The sequence below is a fragment of the mitochondrial genome of Meleagris gallopavo (genome assembly GCF_905368555.1).
Source record: "Meleagris gallopavo mitochondrion, complete genome".
NCBI lineage: Eukaryota > Metazoa > Chordata > Aves > Galliformes > Phasianidae > Meleagris > Meleagris gallopavo.
This window is the reverse complement of record NC_010195.2, coordinates 1-16,719: the sequence shown is the minus strand read 5'-3', so window position 1 is coordinate 16,719 and position 16,719 is coordinate 1. Positions and strand designations below refer to the sequence as shown.

General features: G+C 43.5%; 13 protein-coding genes across 13 annotated transcripts, besides 25 other annotated features; 1 reads left to right on the top strand and 12 right to left on the bottom strand. All coding sequences in view use genetic code 2, as the record gives it.

Annotated features, from left to right (window-relative positions):
* Positions 1-1,166: a D loop (control region).
* Positions 1,167-1,234, top strand: a tRNA (tRNA-Glu).
* A 1-nt stretch (position 1,235) lies between these two features.
* On the top strand, positions 1,236-1,757 carry ND6 (NADH dehydrogenase subunit 6). The gene has a single exon. The coding sequence runs from the start codon at positions 1,236-1,238 to the stop codon at positions 1,755-1,757; it is 522 nt and encodes a 173-aa protein (YP_004243720.1).
* Positions 1,758-1,763: 6 nt separating this feature from the next.
* Positions 1,764-1,833, top strand: a tRNA (tRNA-Pro).
* A 2-nt stretch (positions 1,834-1,835) lies between these two features.
* Positions 1,836-1,904, bottom strand: a tRNA (tRNA-Thr).
* A 2-nt stretch (positions 1,905-1,906) lies between these two features.
* Positions 1,907-3,049, bottom strand: CYTB (cytochrome b). The gene has a single exon. The coding sequence runs from the start codon at positions 3,047-3,049 to the stop codon at positions 1,907-1,909; it is 1,143 nt and encodes a 380-aa protein (YP_004243719.1).
* Positions 3,050-3,052: 3 nt separating this feature from the next.
* ND5 (NADH dehydrogenase subunit 5) lies at positions 3,053-4,870 on the bottom strand. Its single transcript has one exon. It carries the CDS (start codon positions 4,868-4,870, stop codon positions 3,053-3,055), a length of 1,818 nt encoding a protein of 605 aa, YP_004243718.1.
* Positions 4,871-4,941, bottom strand: a tRNA (tRNA-Leu).
* Position 4,942: 1 nt separating this feature from the next.
* Positions 4,943-5,007, bottom strand: a tRNA (tRNA-Ser).
* A 1-nt stretch (position 5,008) lies between these two features.
* Positions 5,009-5,077, bottom strand: a tRNA (tRNA-His).
* ND4 (NADH dehydrogenase subunit 4) lies at positions 5,078-6,455 on the bottom strand. Its single transcript has one exon. A coding segment is annotated over exon 1 (1,378 nt).
* On the bottom strand, positions 6,449-6,745 carry ND4L (NADH dehydrogenase subunit 4L). The gene has a single exon. The coding sequence runs from the start codon at positions 6,743-6,745 to the stop codon at positions 6,449-6,451; it is 297 nt and encodes a 98-aa protein (YP_004243716.1).
* Positions 6,746-6,813, bottom strand: a tRNA (tRNA-Arg).
* A 1-nt stretch (position 6,814) lies between these two features.
* ND3 (NADH dehydrogenase subunit 3) lies at positions 6,815-7,166 on the bottom strand. Its single transcript is given in 2 exon segments — positions 6,815-6,992; positions 6,994-7,166. The coding sequence occupies 2 exon segments, from the start codon at positions 7,164-7,166 to the stop codon at positions 6,815-6,817; spliced, it is 351 nt and encodes a 116-aa protein (YP_004243715.1).
* Positions 7,167-7,235, bottom strand: a tRNA (tRNA-Gly).
* Positions 7,233-8,019, bottom strand: COX3 (cytochrome c oxidase subunit III). The gene has a single exon: positions 7,236-8,019. A coding segment is annotated over exon 1 (784 nt).
* On the bottom strand, positions 8,019-8,702 carry ATP6 (ATP synthase F0 subunit 6). The gene has a single exon. The coding sequence runs from the start codon at positions 8,700-8,702 to the stop codon at positions 8,019-8,021; it is 684 nt and encodes a 227-aa protein (YP_004243713.1).
* On the bottom strand, positions 8,693-8,857 carry ATP8 (ATP synthase F0 subunit 8). Its single transcript has one exon. The coding sequence runs from the start codon at positions 8,855-8,857 to the stop codon at positions 8,693-8,695; it is 165 nt and encodes a 54-aa protein (YP_004243712.1).
* A 1-nt stretch (position 8,858) lies between these two features.
* Positions 8,859-8,927, bottom strand: a tRNA (tRNA-Lys).
* Position 8,928: 1 nt separating this feature from the next.
* COX2 (cytochrome c oxidase subunit II) lies at positions 8,929-9,612 on the bottom strand. Its single transcript has one exon. The coding sequence runs from the start codon at positions 9,610-9,612 to the stop codon at positions 8,929-8,931; it is 684 nt and encodes a 227-aa protein (YP_004243711.1).
* Position 9,613: 1 nt separating this feature from the next.
* Positions 9,614-9,682, bottom strand: a tRNA (tRNA-Asp).
* A 2-nt stretch (positions 9,683-9,684) lies between these two features.
* Positions 9,685-9,758, top strand: a tRNA (tRNA-Ser).
* On the bottom strand, positions 9,751-11,301 carry COX1 (cytochrome c oxidase subunit I). The gene has a single exon. The coding sequence runs from the start codon at positions 11,299-11,301 to the stop codon at positions 9,751-9,753; it is 1,551 nt and encodes a 516-aa protein (YP_004243710.1).
* A 1-nt stretch (position 11,302) lies between these two features.
* Positions 11,303-11,373, top strand: a tRNA (tRNA-Tyr).
* Positions 11,373-11,437, top strand: a tRNA (tRNA-Cys).
* A 2-nt stretch (positions 11,438-11,439) lies between these two features.
* Positions 11,440-11,511, top strand: a tRNA (tRNA-Asn).
* A 3-nt stretch (positions 11,512-11,514) lies between these two features.
* Positions 11,515-11,582, top strand: a tRNA (tRNA-Ala).
* Positions 11,583-11,588: 6 nt separating this feature from the next.
* Positions 11,589-11,666, bottom strand: a tRNA (tRNA-Trp).
* ND2 (NADH dehydrogenase subunit 2) lies at positions 11,667-12,706 on the bottom strand. The gene has a single exon. A coding segment is annotated over exon 1 (1,040 nt).
* Positions 12,707-12,775, bottom strand: a tRNA (tRNA-Met).
* Positions 12,775-12,844, top strand: a tRNA (tRNA-Gln).
* Positions 12,845-12,852: 8 nt separating this feature from the next.
* Positions 12,853-12,924, bottom strand: a tRNA (tRNA-Ile).
* On the bottom strand, positions 12,925-13,899 carry ND1 (NADH dehydrogenase subunit 1). The gene has a single exon. It carries the CDS (start codon positions 13,897-13,899, stop codon positions 12,925-12,927), a length of 975 nt encoding a protein of 324 aa, YP_004243708.1.
* Positions 13,900-13,914: 15 nt separating this feature from the next.
* Positions 13,915-13,988, bottom strand: a tRNA (tRNA-Leu).
* Positions 13,989-15,606, bottom strand: an rRNA (l-rRNA).
* Positions 15,607-15,679, bottom strand: a tRNA (tRNA-Val).
* Positions 15,680-16,652, bottom strand: an rRNA (s-rRNA).
* Positions 16,653-16,719, bottom strand: a tRNA (tRNA-Phe).

The following is a 16,719-nucleotide window of genomic DNA, read 5'->3' as shown; positions in this document are numbered from 1 at the left end:
TGTTGGTAGTAGGAGAATTTAGCTGTTTGTTAATTGTTAATATAAATAATGTTTGTTCGTGGAGTTTTGTGCTGTGCAATTTTTGTTTTTAGGAATGATAGGTTTGGTAGGGGGGTTTCTCTAATAAAAATAGCAAAAAAAAAATATATGTATATATTAAACGAAACGTTTTTATTGTTTGGTGGGGTTTTATGCGGTGAATTTAAATGTAATTTAGTTTTTTAAAAATGATTTTAAAAAATAAAAAAAAAATTAAAAAAAAATAAAAAAAAAAATGTGGGTAATTTCCTGGTTTTGTTGGGAAAATAGAGGAAGTGAAAATTAGCAAAAATATGTCCGACAAGCATTCACTAAATAGCACCATTTACCGGGAGGGTGGAAGAGCCATAACCAAATGCGATCCAAAGTGCATCAGTGTCAAGGTGATACCACATACACGCAAACCGTCTCATTGAGGGACACGGGAGATCTAGGATAGGACGCAACGCAGGAGTAATCCAGGCTTCACTTGAGTAGTACTCTGGCGACGGCACTGTGAAGGGCCACCTGTGAAGAAGCCCCAGAAAAAAGAGGAACCAACAGCATAGAAGAGTAAAGATGCCGCGATCACGGACTGAAGAGGGGTAGGATAACGCACAGATGACTTCGTGAAAAGTGAGGAGTTCAGGAGTTATGCATGGGATGTTCCTGACCGAGGAACCAGAGGCGCAAAAGAGCAAGGAGGGCGAGGGGTGTAGGGGGAAAGAATGGGCCTGAAGCTAGTCATGGAGTACATTATAGGCAGGGGTTGGTGATCTCTCGTGAGGTGTACGATCAATAAATCCATCTGGTACGTCGAGCATAACCAAATGGGGTAAGTACAGTAAGATTTAGAGGTATGTCCTGTAACCATTCATGTATATGGTCTCTTGAGGGTTGGTATGGATGTTGGGGGTAGGAAGGAGTTAATGTCATTGGATGTTTCATGGAGTAGTCATTAGGGAGAAATGGGGTAAAGGTTGTTATGTCCGTTTACATATAATGGGTTTAGTACGTATATAGTATATAGTACCGTTACCATAATGTATGTGGTATATAAATGTATGCACGATTATGCATAGTATACCCCCCCTGGGGGGGAAAGGGGGGGTACACTCAATAGGGGGGTTAGGTTAAAAAAAATTATTGTTCCCGTAGTTGAGAACAACAATGGCTTTTCAAGCCGTAATCCTTGGGGCTTATCCAAGCGGGAATAAATGACTTATTTCGTGATTTTTCTTGGGATTTGTTTTATGTTAGGGGTTTTAGCTGTGGCGTCAAATCCTTCGCCTTATTATGGTGTGGTGGGGTTGGTAGTAGCGTCTGTAGTTGGATGTGGGTGGTTGGTGAATTTAGGGGTTTCTTTCATTTCTTTAGCGTTGTTTATGGTGTATCTGGGGGGTATGTTGGTAGTCTTTGTTTATTCTGTGTCTTTGGCAGCAGATCCTTATCCTGAGGCCTGGGGGGATTGGCGGGTAGTGGGGTATGGGTTAGGCTTTATTTTTGTGATTTATGTGGGGGTGGTTTTAGGTGAGTTAGTTGAGTATTGAAAGGTTGGGGTGCTTACTGTTGATAGTGCGGGGGTGTTTTTTGTTCGATTAGATTTTAGTGGGGTGGCGATGTTTTATTCTTGTGGGGTTGGGTTGCTTTTAGTAGCAGGGTGGGGTTTATTGTTAGTGTTATTTGTGGTATTAGAGCTTGTACGCGGGTTGTCTCGGGGGGCAATTCGGGCAGTTTAGGGGTTTCAGAAAGTAGTTTATTTGAGAATACCAGCTTTGGGAGCTGGAGGAGGAGGTTTAAATCCTTTCTTTCTGAGTTACTCTAAGAAGGGTGAAGTCTTCAGTTTTTGGTTTACAAGACCAATGTTTTTCATAAACTATTAGAGTACTTAGAGGTTGAGTATTTTGTTTTCTAGGGCTCCGATTAAGGGGAAGAGGATTAGTAAGATAGTGAAGTAGGAAAGGGATGCTATTTGGCCAATGATGATGAATGGGTGTTCTACTGGTTGGCTTCCTACTCAGGTTAGGATGAGGAGGTTTGCTACTAAGAGTCAGAATAAGGTTTGTGAGAGTGGCCGGAATGTTATTGCCCGTTGTTTAGATTTATGAAGGAAGGGGATAAGGAGAAGAATGAGTACTGATGCTGCTAAGGCTAGGACACCTCCAAGTTTGTTTGGGATTGAGCGTAGGATTGCGTAGGCAAATAGAAAGTATCACTCTGGTTTAATGTGTGGGGGGGTTACTAGTGGATTTGCTGGGGTAAAGTTTTCTGGGTCTCCTAAGAGGTTAGGTGAGAATAGGGTTAATGTGAGTAAGGGGGTTAGTATGATTGTTAGACCTAGGATGTCTTTGATAGAGTAGTAGGGGTGGAATGGGATTTTGTCAGCGTTTGATGAGATGCCAAGAGGATTGTTTGAGCCTGATTCGTGCAGAAATATGAGGTGGATGATTGTAATTCCTGCGATTATGAAGGGGAGGAGGAAGTGGAGGGCGAAGAATCGGGTGAGGGTTGGGTTGTCTACTGAGAATCCCCCTCAGGCCCATTCTACTAGGGTTTGACCAATGTAGGGGATTGCTGAGAATAGGTTTGTGATGACGGTAGCCCCTCAGAATGATATTTGTCCCCATGGGAGGACATAGCCTACAAAGGCTGTTGCTATGAGGGTGAGAAGTAAGACTACTCCTGTATTTCAGGTTTCTTTATATAGGTACGAACCATAATATAGGCCGCGTCCAATGTGTAGGAAGATGCAGATGAAGAAGAATGAGGCGCCATTCGCATGGAGGTTATGGAGGAGTCAACCGTATTGTACGTTTCGGCATGTGTAGGCCACAGAAGAGAATGCAAGAGTGGTGTCTGCAGTGTAATGTATGGCTAGTAGGAGGCCGGTTAAGATTTGAGTGATGAGGCATACTGCTAGTAGGGAGCCGAAGTTTCATCAAGCGGAGATGTTGGATGGGGTTGGGAGGTCGATTAATGAGTTGTTGATTGTTTTTAATAGGGGGTGTGATTTTCGGATATTGGGTGCCATTATTTATTTTTGGATGAGTAGGATTGTTATGAGGATTGTCAGGGCAAAAGATCCTAGATATGGTTTGATCAAGCCTGTGTGGAGTGTGGTTGAGGTTTTGCTTATGATTAGTTGAAGGTTAGCGAGGCCCTCGGGGCCTATTTTTTTATATCATGCTATGTCGATTAGGTGAGAGGCAATTTTTTGCCCAGTGTGTAGGGAGATTGCAGGGCTGATCCGATGGGTTAGGAGGTTGAAGTAGCCGAGTGAGGAGGAGAAGTTTGTGAGGTGGTTTTGTTTTGAGGGGGTTAGAGAGTGGGTTATGTTCGAGAGCTCTAAGGCTAGGATGATTCCTAGGGTTGTAATAATGATAGCAGCTGTCTTTGTGATAATAGGTATGGTTATTGGGGGTGTTTTTGTAGGGAGGATAAGAGATGAGATTAGTAATCCTGCTGCAATGCTGCCGAGAGCTAGTCGGATGACTGGTAGGATGGCCGATGGTGTGTTCTCGTTGATTGGTAAGATTGTTAGGGTTCGGTTGTATCCTGTTTGGACTAGCAGTGTCATGCGGAGGCTATAGGTTGCGGTAAAGGATGTAGCAAGTAGTGTTAGGAGAAGGGCTCAGGTGTTGATGTATGAGGTGTTTAGATTTTCGATAATTAGGTCTTTGGAGTAAAAGCCCGCCAGGAATGGTGTGCCTATTAAAGCAAGATTGCCGATGGTTAGGCAGGAGGTGGTTATTGGGAGAGTTTTTTGTAGGCGGCCTATTTTGCGGATGTCTTGTTCTCCATTTAGGCTGTGAATGATTAGGCCAGAGCATAGGAATAGTATGGCTTTGAAGAAGGCATGAGTTGAAATGTGGAGGAAAGCTAGTTGGGGGAGATTAAGACCAATTGTGACTATTATAAGGCCTAATTGGCTTGAGGTAGAGAAGGCAATGATTTTTTTAATATCGTTCTGGGTGAGGGCACAGATGGCAGCGAATAGTGTGGATAGGGCGCCTAAGCATAGGCATGTAGTTAGGGCTGTCTTGTTGGAGGAGAGGATTGGGTGGGTTCGAATAAGCAGGAAGATTCCGGCTACTACTATAGTGCTGGAGTGGAGTAGGGCGGAGACTGGGGTAGGACCTTCTATTGCTGCTGGGAGTCATGGGTGAAGGCCGAATTGAGCTGATTTTCCTGTGGCAGCAAGAATTAAACCTAGAAGGGGAAGAGTAGGTGTTTGGTCTGGTTGGATTGCTTGTTGGATTTCTCAAGTATTTAGTGTTGAGGCTAGTCATGCTATGCTTAGGATAAGGCCAATATCTCCGATTCGGTTGTAGATTATAGCTTGTAGTGCGGCTGTGTTGGCTTCAGCCCGTCCCTGTCACCAGCCGATGAGGAGGAATGATATGATTCCTACTCCCTCCCACCCAATAAATAAGAGAAATATGTTGTTTGCGATGGTAAGGGTTAATATGGCGATGAGGAAGATGAGTAGAAGGGTAAAGAATTTTGTGGTGAGTGGTTCTGAGGCTATGTATCATGTGGCGAACTCTAGGATTGATCATGTTACGAATAGTGCAATGGGGAGGAATATTATGGAGTATAGGTCCGTCTTTAGAGAGATTGGAATTTTGAAGTTTTGGGTTGGTTGTCATTCTCAGTAGGTAATAATACTTTCTAGGCCGGAGTGAATGAAGATAGTTGTTGGGATAAGGCTGAGTAGGAAGGCAGTTTTAACGGTTTTGGAGATTAATTGAGGGGAATTTTTGAGGTTTAGTAAGGGTGATAAAATAATTGGGGTGAGAAGAATAAGTATGGTTAGTAGAGTGAAGGTGTTTAGTAATTGTACTATTACCATTACTTTTACTTGGAGTTGCACCAAGATGAGTGGTTCCTAAGACCAATGGATTACTTTTATCCTTTAAAAGTTAAGGGGGCCGAGGTTTAAAGCTCGGATGCAGGAATTAGCAGTTCTTGCTGGTTTAAGCCACCCCTCGGCAAACAAGGAGGTTTAAACTCCTATTTTTAGAATCACAATCTAATGTTTGGGTTAAACTATGCTTGCATAGAGGAGTTCCTGAGATTAGTTCTGGTTTGAGAATGAGGGCTAGTATAGGAATGATGTGAAGAATTATGAGGAGGTGTTCTCGTGTGTTGGAGTTTGGAGTTGATATAATGTGGGTGGGAAGGGTACCTCGTTGAGTGGATAGGAGTATATAAAGGGTGTAGGAAGCAGTTAAGAGCGTTGCAGTTCCGGTTAAGATAATTGTGGGAGGGGATCAGTTAAATAAGGCAATTATAATTGTTAATTCTGCCATTAGATTGGTTGTTGGAGGGAGGGCTATGTTGGTTAGGTTAGCTAGGAGTCATCATGTGGCTATTAGGGGTAGGAGGGGTTGTAGGCCTCGTGTAAGAATGAGAATGCGGCTATGCGTTCGTTCGTAGTTCGTGTTAGCTAAGCAGAATAGGAGTGATGATGTAAGTCCGTGGGAGATTATTAGGATTATTGCCCCTGAAAATGATCATTGAGTTTGGATCATGCTTGCGGCGATTACGAGTCCTATGTGGCTTACGGATGAGTAGGCAATGAGAGATTTTAAGTCTGTTTGGCGTAAGCAGATGGAGCTGGTCATTAGGGCCCCTCATAGGGCTAGGGTGAGGAAAGGGAAGTGTAGATAGTTGCATACGGGCTGTATGAGTAGTGTTACTCGTATAATACCGTAGCCGCCTAGTTTTAGTAGTAGGGCAGCAAGTAATATTGAGCCTGCGATTGGTGCTTCGACATGGGCTTTGGGGAGTCATAGGTGGAGGCCATATAGGGGTGCTTTGACTATAAATGCTATTAGGAGAGCTAGGTTGGATAGTAGGTTTGTTCATGAGGCCGTTGAATTTGGATGGGTAAGTTTAAGAATAGGTAAGTGGAGTGTTCCTGTTTTTGAGTGCAGGTAAATGATGGAGATTAGTAGGGGTAGGGAGCTAATTAGAGTGTAGAATAGGAGGTAAATGCCTGCGCTGAGTCGTTCTGGTTGGTTTCCTCAGCGGGTAATTAAGATTAGGGTTGGGATTAGGGTGGCTTCAAATGAGATGTAGAATAATATTAGTTCTGTTGATGAGAAGGCTAGGATGATAAATGGTTGAATAATGATGAGGGTTGAGATAAATATTTGTTTTCGTAGGTGAGGTTCGTGCTGTAAATGGCCTTGACTAGCTATGATTATAAGAGGGAGGAATCAGCATGAGAGGACTAGTAGTGGGGTTGAGATTTGGTCAGCACCAGTTCAGGAGGTTAGATTTTTTAGGGGGTAGTATGATGGGGTTAATCAGTGTAAGCTGATTAGGGCAATTATAAGGCTATGTGCTGTGGTGTTAGTTCATATGAATTTTGCTGGGGATAAGAGGGTTATTGGTAAGAGTATAATTGTGGGTAAAATAATTTTTAACATTGTAGGAGGTTGAGATTATGTAAGTGGTCGGAGCCATATGTTCGGGTTGAGGCTACTAGCATGGCTAGGCCGGTGGCAGCTTCGCATGCTGAGAAGGCTAGTATTAGGATTGGTACTAGGGTGAAGGATGGGGTTTGGTTTTCGATTGATCATATTGATAGGGGAATGAATATGGATAGTATCATGCTTTCTAGACATAGTAGAGCGGAGATAAGATGGGTTCGGTGAAATGCTAGGCCTAGGCTGCTGAATGTGAATGCGGAATAGAAGCTGAAGTGTAAGGGAGACATGAGAAAGTTATAGGTACATCTATAATTTGCTGGGTCGAAACCAGCTGTCTTGGTTAGACTAACTTTCTATTATTCTGCCCATTCTAGGCCTCCTTGTGTTCATTCGTAGGTAAGTCCCAGTGTAAGGAGGCTAATAATGGTAATGGTTCAGGTGAGGGTAGTGATTGGTGATTGGAGTTGAATGGCTCATGGGAGGGGGAGGAGTAGGGCAATTTCTAGGTCGAATAGGAGGAATAGGATGGCTACTGAGGAAAAATCGGATTGAGAATGGAAGGCGGGCTGATCCTAGGGGGTCAAATCCACATTCGTATGGTGATAGTTTTTCTGTGTCTGGGGTTGTTTGAGCGAGAAGAAAGTTTAGGATAGTTAGCGCAGTGCTTAATATGAAGGATAGGGAGAGTATAAATGTGAGTGTATTCATTGCTCTTCTCTGGATTAGTACCAGATTTTAAAGATTGGAAGTCAGTTGTATTTAATATACTAGAAGAGCAGGATCCTCATCAGTATATAGATATGTATAGGAAAAGTCAGACGATGTCTACAAAGTGTCAGTATCAGGCTGCTGCTTCGAACCCGAAGTGGTGATTAGATGTAAAGTGGAATTTAATTAGTCGTAAGAGGCAGACTGTTAGGAAAGATGATCCGATAATTACGTGTAATCCGTGGAATCCTGTGGCAACGAAAAAGGTGGAACCATAAATGCTGTCGGCGATTGAAAATGAGGTTTCATGGTATTCTATTGCTTGGAGGGCAGTAAAGTAGAGTCCTAGGGCAATGGTGAGGGTTAGAGCGTGAATAGCCTGCTTTCGGTTTCCTTCTGTAATGCTATGGTGGGCCCATGTTACAGTGACGCCGGAAGCTAGAAGGATTGCTGTGTTTAGAAGGGGGACATCAAGGGGGTTTAGGGGATTAATCCCTGTTGGAGGTCATTGTCCTCCCAGTTCTGGTGTTGGGGCTAGGCTTGAGTGGAAAAAAGCTCAGAAGAACCCTAAGAAAAAGAATACTTCTGATGTAATGAATAGGATTATACCATATCGCAGGCCTTTTTGGACAGTTGGAGTGTGGTGGCCTTGGAAGGTACTTTCTCGGATTACATCTCGTCACCATTGTAATATAACTAGGAGTATGGAGAGAAGGCCTGCTATAAGTAAAGTGGAGGTGTTATAGTGGAATCATATAATTAGGCCTGATGTGGTTAATAGTGCTGCGGCTGCGCCGAAGATGGGTCATGGGCTTGGGTCAACTATGTGGTAGGAGTGTGCTTGGTGTGCCATTAAATGTTTTCTTGTAAGTAGAGGCTCAGGAGAAGAACGAATACGTAGGCTTGGATTATTGCTACTGCTACCTCTAGGATAGTTAGTAAAAACAGGATTAGTGCGGTTAAAATGGAGATTGATGGTATTAATGGTAATAGAGCAATTGTAGCGGTGGAGATGAGTTGGATAAGTAGATGTCCGGCTGTAAGGTTTGCTGTTAAACGTACTCCTAGGGCCAGTGGGCGAATGAGGAGGCTGGTTGTTTCAATTAGGATTAGGGCTGGGATTAGTGGAGTAGGTGTCCCTTCAGGGAGAAGGTGGCCTAGGGAAGCAGAAGGTTGGTTTCGTAAACCGATTAGTAAGGTTGCGAGTCATAATGGGAGGGCTAGGGCTATATTCATTGATAGTTGGGTGGTGGGGGTAAAGGTGTATGGAAGAAGACCAAGCAGGTTAATGGAGAGGAGTAGTAAGATGAGGGAGGTTAATAGGAGAGCTCATTTGTGACCAGCTTTATTTAGTGGGGTTATTAGTTGTTTTGTAATTAGGTGAATTAATCAGAGTTGGATTGTAGAAAAACGGTTATTGACCCATCGACGTCCTGGTGAAGGAAGTAGGAGGGCCGGGAGAAGTAGAGATGGGAGGATTAGTGGAATTCCTAGGAGGTATGGGCTTGAGAATTGATCAAAGAAGCTTAGGTTCATGGTCAGGTTCAAGGGATTGGTTTTGTTGTTGAAGGTTTGTTTATGGGGTTATTTGTGGGAGTGAATGAGAGTAGTTTAGGTTGAATAAGAAATGAATAGGTGAATCAGGTTAGGAGTATAATGGTAAATCATGGGTTGGGGTTTAGTTGGGGCATATCATTAAGGAGGAAGGTTTCCTCTTTCTCTAGCTTAAAAGGCTAGTGCTGATTCCATAGCTTCTTAATGGTTAAGATGATAGGAGGGAGGATCAGGCTTCGAAGTATTTGAGGGGAGTGGATTCTACTACGATAGGCATGAAACTGTGGTTAGCTCCGCAGATTTCTGAGCATTGTCCGTAGAACACTCCTGGTCGAGTGGTAATAAAGGATGTTTGGTTTAATCGTCCTGGGATTGCATCTGTCTTTACTCCGAGGGTTGGTACAGCTCATGAGTGTAATACATCGTCAGCGGTGATGATCATTCGAATGGGTGATTCCATAGGGACTACTATACGGTGGTCAACTTCTAGTAAGCGGAAATGGCCTTGGGGGAGGTCTATTGTTGGGGTTATATAGGAATCAAATGAGAGGTCTTTGAAGTCTGTGTATTCATAGGTTCAGTATCATTGGTGACCAATGGCTTTTAAGGTGAGGTCAGGTTCATTGACTTCGTCTATTATATAAAGAATTTGTAGAGAGGGGAGGGCAAGTAGGACTAGGACAATAGCTGGGAGGATGGTTCAAATTAATTCAATTTCTTGGGCATCTACTGTGTTTGATGAGAGTTTTTCTATTAGTATGAGTGTAAGAAGGTACAGCACTAAGCTGCAGATTGCTAGTGCTACTATTAGAGCGTGGTCGTGGAATTCAACAAGTTCTTCTATGATAGGGGATGAGGCATCTTGAAATCCTAGTTGGGAGTGGTTTGCCATGTGAGGTGTACAGGATTTGCACCTGTGATTTAGTCTTGACAGGTCTATGTAATTAGTTTACTAACGCCTCATAAGAAAGAAGCATTAAGTGGTTTGATGCGGTTGGCTTGAAACCAACATGTGAGGGTTCGATTCCTTCCTTTCTTGTACTTGGACGAAGGCCGGTTCTTCGAAAGTGTGGTATGGGGGTGGACATCCGTGGATTCATTCAATGTTGGTAGAGGTTAGTTCAGGGTGTAGTACTTTTCGTTTTGCTGAGAAGGCTTCTCAGACGATGAACATGAGTATGATTACGGCTGTTATTGAGATTAAAGAGCCGATTGAGGATAATGTATTTCATAGGGTATAGGCATCTGGATAGTCCGAGTATCGTCGGGGTATACCAGCTAAACCTAAGAAGTGTTGTGGGAAGAAGGTTAAGTTTACTCCTGTAAATATCACTCCGAAGTGGGCTTTAGTTCATGAAGGATGGAGGGTGAAGCCTGTGAAAAGAGGGAATCAGTGGGTGAAGCCTGCTAAAATGGCGAAAACTGCTCCTATTGAGAGGACATAGTGGAAGTGGGCAACTACGTAGTAGGTGTCGTGGAGGGCAATGTCGAGGGATGAATTGGCGAGGACAATTCCCGTAAGACCTCCAATAGTGAATAGGAAGATAAATCCTAAGGCCCATAGCATAGGTGGGTCTCATTTAATTGTTCCTCCGTGCAAGGTTGCCAATCAGCTGAAGACTTTAATGCCAGTTGGGATAGCAATAATTATGGTGGCTGATGTGAAGTAAGCTCGGGTGTCCACATCCATTCCGACTGTGAATATGTGGTGGGCTCATACGATGAAGCCTAAGAATCCAATTGATAGTATTGCTCAGACTATTCCTATATATCCGAAGGGCTCTTTCTTTCCTGCATAATATGCTACCACGTGGGAGATTATTCCGAAACCTGGAAGAATGAGGATATAAACTTCGGGGTGGCCAAAAAATCAAAATAGGTGTTGATATAGGATTGGGTCTCCTCCTCCTGCGGGGTCAAAGAATGTAGTGTTAAGGTTGCGGTCAGTAAGAAGTATTGTAATTCCGGCGGCAAGGACTGGTAGAGAGAGTAATAGGAGGATAGCGGTAATGAGAACGGATCAAACAAATAGGGGTGTTTGGTATTGTGACAGTGCTGGGGGTTTTATGTTAATAATAGTAGTAATAAAGTTGATTGCTCCTAGGATGGAGGATACACCTGCTAGGTGGAGGGAAAAAATAGTTAGGTCTACTGATGCACCAGCGTGGGCAAGGTTGCTAGCTAAAGGTGGGTAGACAGTTCATCCAGTGCCAGCTCCAGCTTCTACGGTAGAAGAGGCTAGCAGAAGAAGAAAGGAAGGTGGAAGGAGTCAGAAGCTTATATTATTTATACGTGGGAATGCCATGTCTGGGGCACCAATTATAAGTGGTACAAGTCAGTTACCGAAGCCTCCGATCATGATAGGTATAACTATAAAGAAGATTATAACGAAGGCATGGGCTGTGACGATTACGTTATAGATTTGGTCGTCTCCTAGGAGTGTCCCAGGTTGTCCCAGTTCTGCACGGATTAGCAGGCTAAGTGCTGTGCCGACTATACCTGCTCATGTGCCAAAAATTAGGTAAAGAGTGCCAATATCTTTATGGTTGGTTGAAAATAATCATCGGTTGATGAAAGTCACAGGTAAGATGGCTGAATGTTGAAGCGTTAGGCTGTAGTCCTTTTTACAGAGGTTTAATTCCTCTTCTTATCGACCCTGTAGTGAAGTTCATGATGAGTTGCAAACTCATAGATGTATACGAGGTATGCCGGGGTCTTGTAGGCAGGAGCCAAGGGGTAAGGCGTCTAGCTGTTAACTAGAATCATATGGGATCAAGGCCCATCTGCCTAGGTAAGGCCTTAGCTTAATTAAAGCGTCTGGTTTGCACTCAGAAGATACAGGTTAGTGTCCTGTCGGTCTTAGTATAACAGAAACTAAGAGAGTTTAACTCTTATTTAAGGCTTTGAAGGCCTTTGGTTTAGGATGGCGGCTTAATCCTAAGTTTCTAGAATATGGTAGTGATCAGAGGGGTTATGGGCAGTAGGGAGATTGACAGGGTGGATAGAATGGCTGTAGGGGTGTTTGATGCTTTGTTAGTGCGTCAGAGTTTCATGTGATTAGACGAGTTAGGGGGGAGTATAATTGTTGAGTGGTATGCAAGGCGAAGGTAAAAGAACAGGCCCAGGAGTGATAGTAAAGTGATGGTTGTGGCTGTAGGAGTTATTCCTTGTTTGGTAAGTTCTTGAATGATAAGTCATTTTGGTATGAAGCCTGTTAGTGGTGGAAGGCCGGCTAGAGATAGGAGTGCAAGTATTATAGTTGCATTAAGTATAGGTGTTTTTGTTCATGAGATGAGTATTGTTGAGAGTTTCAGGACTTTGATCTGGGTTAATGATAAGAATATGGTTGTTGTTATTAGTGAATACAATGCAAAGGTGAGGATAGTAAGATGGGGGTCGTAGATAATGATGGCGATTATTCAACCTAGGTGGGAGATAGATGAGAAGGCTAGGATTTTTCGTGTTTGTGTTTGGTTAAGGCCTATTCAGCCTCCGACTAGAGCTGAGGAGATTGCTAGGGTAGTTAGCAGGGCGGGGTTGAGGGATTGTGATGATATGAAGAGAAGGGTGATAGGGGGAAGTTTTATCAGAGTTGAGAGTAGTAGGGCAGTAGTTATTGAAGAACCTTGAAGTACTTCTGGAAATCAAAAGTGAAATGGAACTAATCCTAGTTTAATTGCAATTGCTATTGTTAGTAGCAGACATGATGTGGGGTTGTTTAGTTGTGTAATGTCTCACTGTCCTGTAGATCAGGCATTGGTAAGGCTTGAGAATAGGATTAAGGCTGATGCAGTTGATTGGGTGAGGAAGTATTTAATGGCAGCTTCAATTGCTCGAGGGTGGTGGGATTTTGAGATGAGTGGGATAATAGCTAAGGTGTTGACTTCTAAGCCTGTCCAGGCCAAGATTCAATGGTTGCTGGACATAGTAATGCTGGTTCCTATAATTAAGCTTATGGTGGAGATTAGTTTTGCGTGGGGGTTCATTAGTAGGGGAAGGGGTTAGACCATCATTTTCGGGGTATGGGCCCGATAGCTTAGTTAGCTGACCCTACTAGAAAATAATATAGAGGGAGTATGAAGAGTTTTGATCTCTTCTGTGTAGGTTCGATTCCTACTTTTCTAAGATTATTAGGAAGCGAGAGGGTTGTTTTACCTCTATGTTCACTTTATCATAGTGATCCTTTTTGCTCAGGCACGCTGCCTTAGATTGGAGGTAAGCCAGCATAGCTGATTGGTATGCTGGCATGTCAGAGACATAGGGCTAGAGTTAGGGGTAGGAAGTTTTTTCATAGAAGATGCATAAGTTGATCGTAGCGGAATCGTGGGTATGAGGCTCGAATTCAAAGGAATGTAGATGAGAGGAGGAGGACTTTTGTGGCTAATGTAATTGAGAATAGTTCTGATGGGAGGTTCAGGAAACTTGGGTTAAGAAACAGGATAGTTGTCAATGTGTTTATCAACATAATATTTGCATATTCGGCCAAGAAGAATAGGGCAAATGGTCCAGCAGCATATTCTACGTTGAATCCTGATACAAGTTCAGATTCTCCTTCTGTCAGGTCGAATGGGGCACGGTTTGTTTCGGCGAGGGTAGAGATGTATCATATTATCGTTAAAGGTCATGCGGGGAAGATGAGGTAGATAGGCTCTTGAGTGGTGGCTAGGGTACTTAGTGTGTAATTCCCGCTCAGTATAATTGTGGCTAGTAAGATGATGGCTAAGGTGACTTCATATGAGATTGTTTGGGCAACGGCTCGGAGGGCCCCAATTAGAGCATATTTGGAGTTAGAGGCTCACCCAGATCAAAGTAAGGAGTAGACAGTTAGGCTTGATATTGCTAATAAAAATAGTAGTCCTAGATTTAAGTCTGCAAGGGGGAAAGGGAGTGGGAGGGGTGTTCAAATTGTGAGGGCTAAAAGTAGGGCTAGGATGGGTGTTATGATGAAGAGGAAAGGGGAGGAGGTAGATGGGCGGATGGGCTCTTTGATAAAGAGTTTTACTCCGTCTGCAATGGGTTGAAGTAGACCAAAAGGGCCCACAATGTTTGGGCCCTTTCGGGCCTGTATGTAGCTGAGGATTTTTCGTTCTACAAGTGTTAAGAAGGCCACGGCGATTAGGATTGGGATTATGTAGGATAGAGTTATGGTCAATAGGTTTGTTAGAGTGGGTGAAGTCATGTTTGGAGGGAAAAAAGCTAGGGAGAGGATTTGAACCTCTGGGTAAAGGGTTTAAGTCTTTTGCATTTGCCGAGCTCTGCCACACTAGCGGGTCCTTTTCTAGGAGTTAGGTGTGTGTAAGGCTTTTGGCAATTGAGTTGAATTCATTGCTTATAAGGCTAGGGCGTGCTTTGTAGTATTGGCCCCACTTCTCCGGTCCTTTCGTACTAGGAGGAGTTCTTATTCATAGATAGAAACTGACCTGGATTGCTCCGGTCTGAACTCAGATCACGTAGGACTGTTAATCGTTGAACAAACGAACCCTTAATAGCGGCTGCACCATTAGGTTGTCCTGATCCAACATCGAGGTCGTAAACCTCCTTGTCGATATGGGCTCTTGGAGGAGATTGCGCTGTTATCCCTGGGGTAGCTTGGTTCATTAATCAATTGTATTGGGTCTAAATTACTATTAGTACTTTGATGCGTTGGTCTTGGTGAAGAATTGTGATCTATGGGTTTGGAGGATTTGTTTTTCTCCAAGGTCGCCCCAACCAAAAAATGTCGACCAGGCGTTTTATGTGGGTGGGTCCAGTGGGTGTTGTTGGTGGAAGGGTGGTCGTTATTTTTAAGTTCCACAGGGTCTTCTCGTCTTATGATCACATTCTCGTTTTTGCACGAGAACACTAATTTCACTGATTACTCACAGGAGACAGTTAAGACCTCGTTTAGCCATTCATACAAGTCTCAATTTATGAGACAATTGATTGCGCTACCTTCGCACGGTTAGGATACCGCGGCCGTTGAACTTTGGGGGTCACTGGGCAGGCATCACCTTCAATACTTGTTGTTCGCTGAAGGCTATGTTTTTGGTAAACAGTCGGGTCTTTAATTTGCCGAGTTCCTTCTGTAAGTTTTAATCGTTTATGTAAGCGTCCCTGAGTTGGCTTAACAGGTTTAGGCTTAAATATGAAGTCTTGTTGAAGTGCGTATATAAGTTGAGTTCTGTTAATAATATATTAATGTAAGTTTACGCTGTGTGAAGGAGGGTTCCTAGTTACTCATTTTAGCATAAATTCTTCTATTTTCATAGGTTAACCTGCTTTAGGTGAGGGAGTCGAATAGGGTTCTAGATTTTTATTGGTGGAGCTTTGACGCACTCTTTTGTTGATGGCTGCTTTAGGGCCTACGATAGGTGGAGAAAGTGTTATTATCCGCTGGGGGAGGTTGTATTCTTTTTCGAGGGGGCTGTACCCCCGTCGAGTTGCTCTTAACCCTAACATGAGCAGGGTTGGGTGAATGTCCTTGGTGAATGGGTTAAGGAGGAACTTAAATTCATTTAGCAGGTAACCAGCTATCACCTAGCTCGATTGGCTTTTCACCTCTACCAACAAGTCATCCCACTCTTTTGCGACAGAGATGGGTTCGCTCAATTTTAGCTGCTCGTAGGTAGCTCGCTTAGGTTTCGGGAGGGCAAACTTTTAGTTCGCTTTGCTTGGTTGTTCTTGCTAAATCATGATGCAAGAGGTACAAGGGTTGGTCTTTACTATTTTTTGCTTATGGTTTTCACTATTATTTCATCTTTCCCTTACGGTACGGTTGGTCTCTATTGCGCCTAAGGTCTTTTCTATCACCTATACTAGGAGTAGGTTAGAATGTTTTAGTTTGATTTGGGTAGTAGGTTTTTGATGGTTAATGGGGTATGGGTGGTTGGGCTAGAGGAAGAGCAAGTCAAGGCGACCTTGTTTGTAAAGGTATCTTTCAGGTGTAAGCTGAATGCTTTAGGGTTTATAGCTACGCCTTGGTAGTCTAAGCGCACCTTCCGGTACGCTTACCTTGTTACGACTTACCTCATCTTTAGCTAGGGTTGGGTATTATTTATTGAAATTGATAGCTTGTGAGGAGGGTGACGGGCGGTATGTACGTGCCCCAGGGCCGTCTTTAAGTAGGCTTAAGAGAAGTATGGTCTTACTTTACTGCTAAATCCTCCTTCCAAGGGCGAGTTTCACGCCCTTTTTCGTCTGTTCTATGTTAGAAAATGTAGCCCATTTCTTCCACCTCATGGGCTATACCTTGACCTGTCTTGTTAGTGGGGACTATTGAGCTCACTATTGATCTTTCATTTTAGGTGGGCTGGCGACGGCGGTATGTAGGCTGTGTTGGCAAGAGGTGGTTGGGTGGATCGTGGATTATCGATTACAGAACAGGCTCCTCTAGGTGGGTTTAGGGCACCGCCAAGTCCTTAGAGTTTTAAGCGTTTGTGCTCGTAGTTCTCAGGCGGATACGTGAGTATATTAGTATCAAGATTTAGGGCCAGGCATAGTGGGGTATCTAATCCCAGTTTGTGCCCTGGCTTTCGTGGCTTTAAATTGATCGTTAAGTTAAGATCATTTTTTAGGCTGGGCTTAGGTGAATCTTGGGCTTATGACAGCTTAGTTACACTTTGATCTTAATTGGTATAGATAGCATGTGACCACTCTTTACGCCGGATGGCTATTGATTTGGGTTTCTTGTATGACCGCGGTGGCTGGCACAAGATTTACCAACCCTAAAGTTGCTATGGCTAAGTCAAGTTTACACTTATTGCTTAAGGTTAATTACTGCTGAATACCCGTGGGGGTGTGGCTCAAGCAAGGCGTCTTGGGCTACATTAGAGTGTGCCTGATACCTGCTCCTTTATTCTTTTCTTAAGGGGTTAGGGCATTTTCACTGGCATGCGGATACTTGCATGTATATGTCTAGCAAAAATCAATAGTAAGGTTAGGACTAAGTCTTTTGCCCACAGGTAATTATGCTACCGTCTTGGCATCTTCAGTGCCATGCTTTTGGTTAAGCTATGGGGGC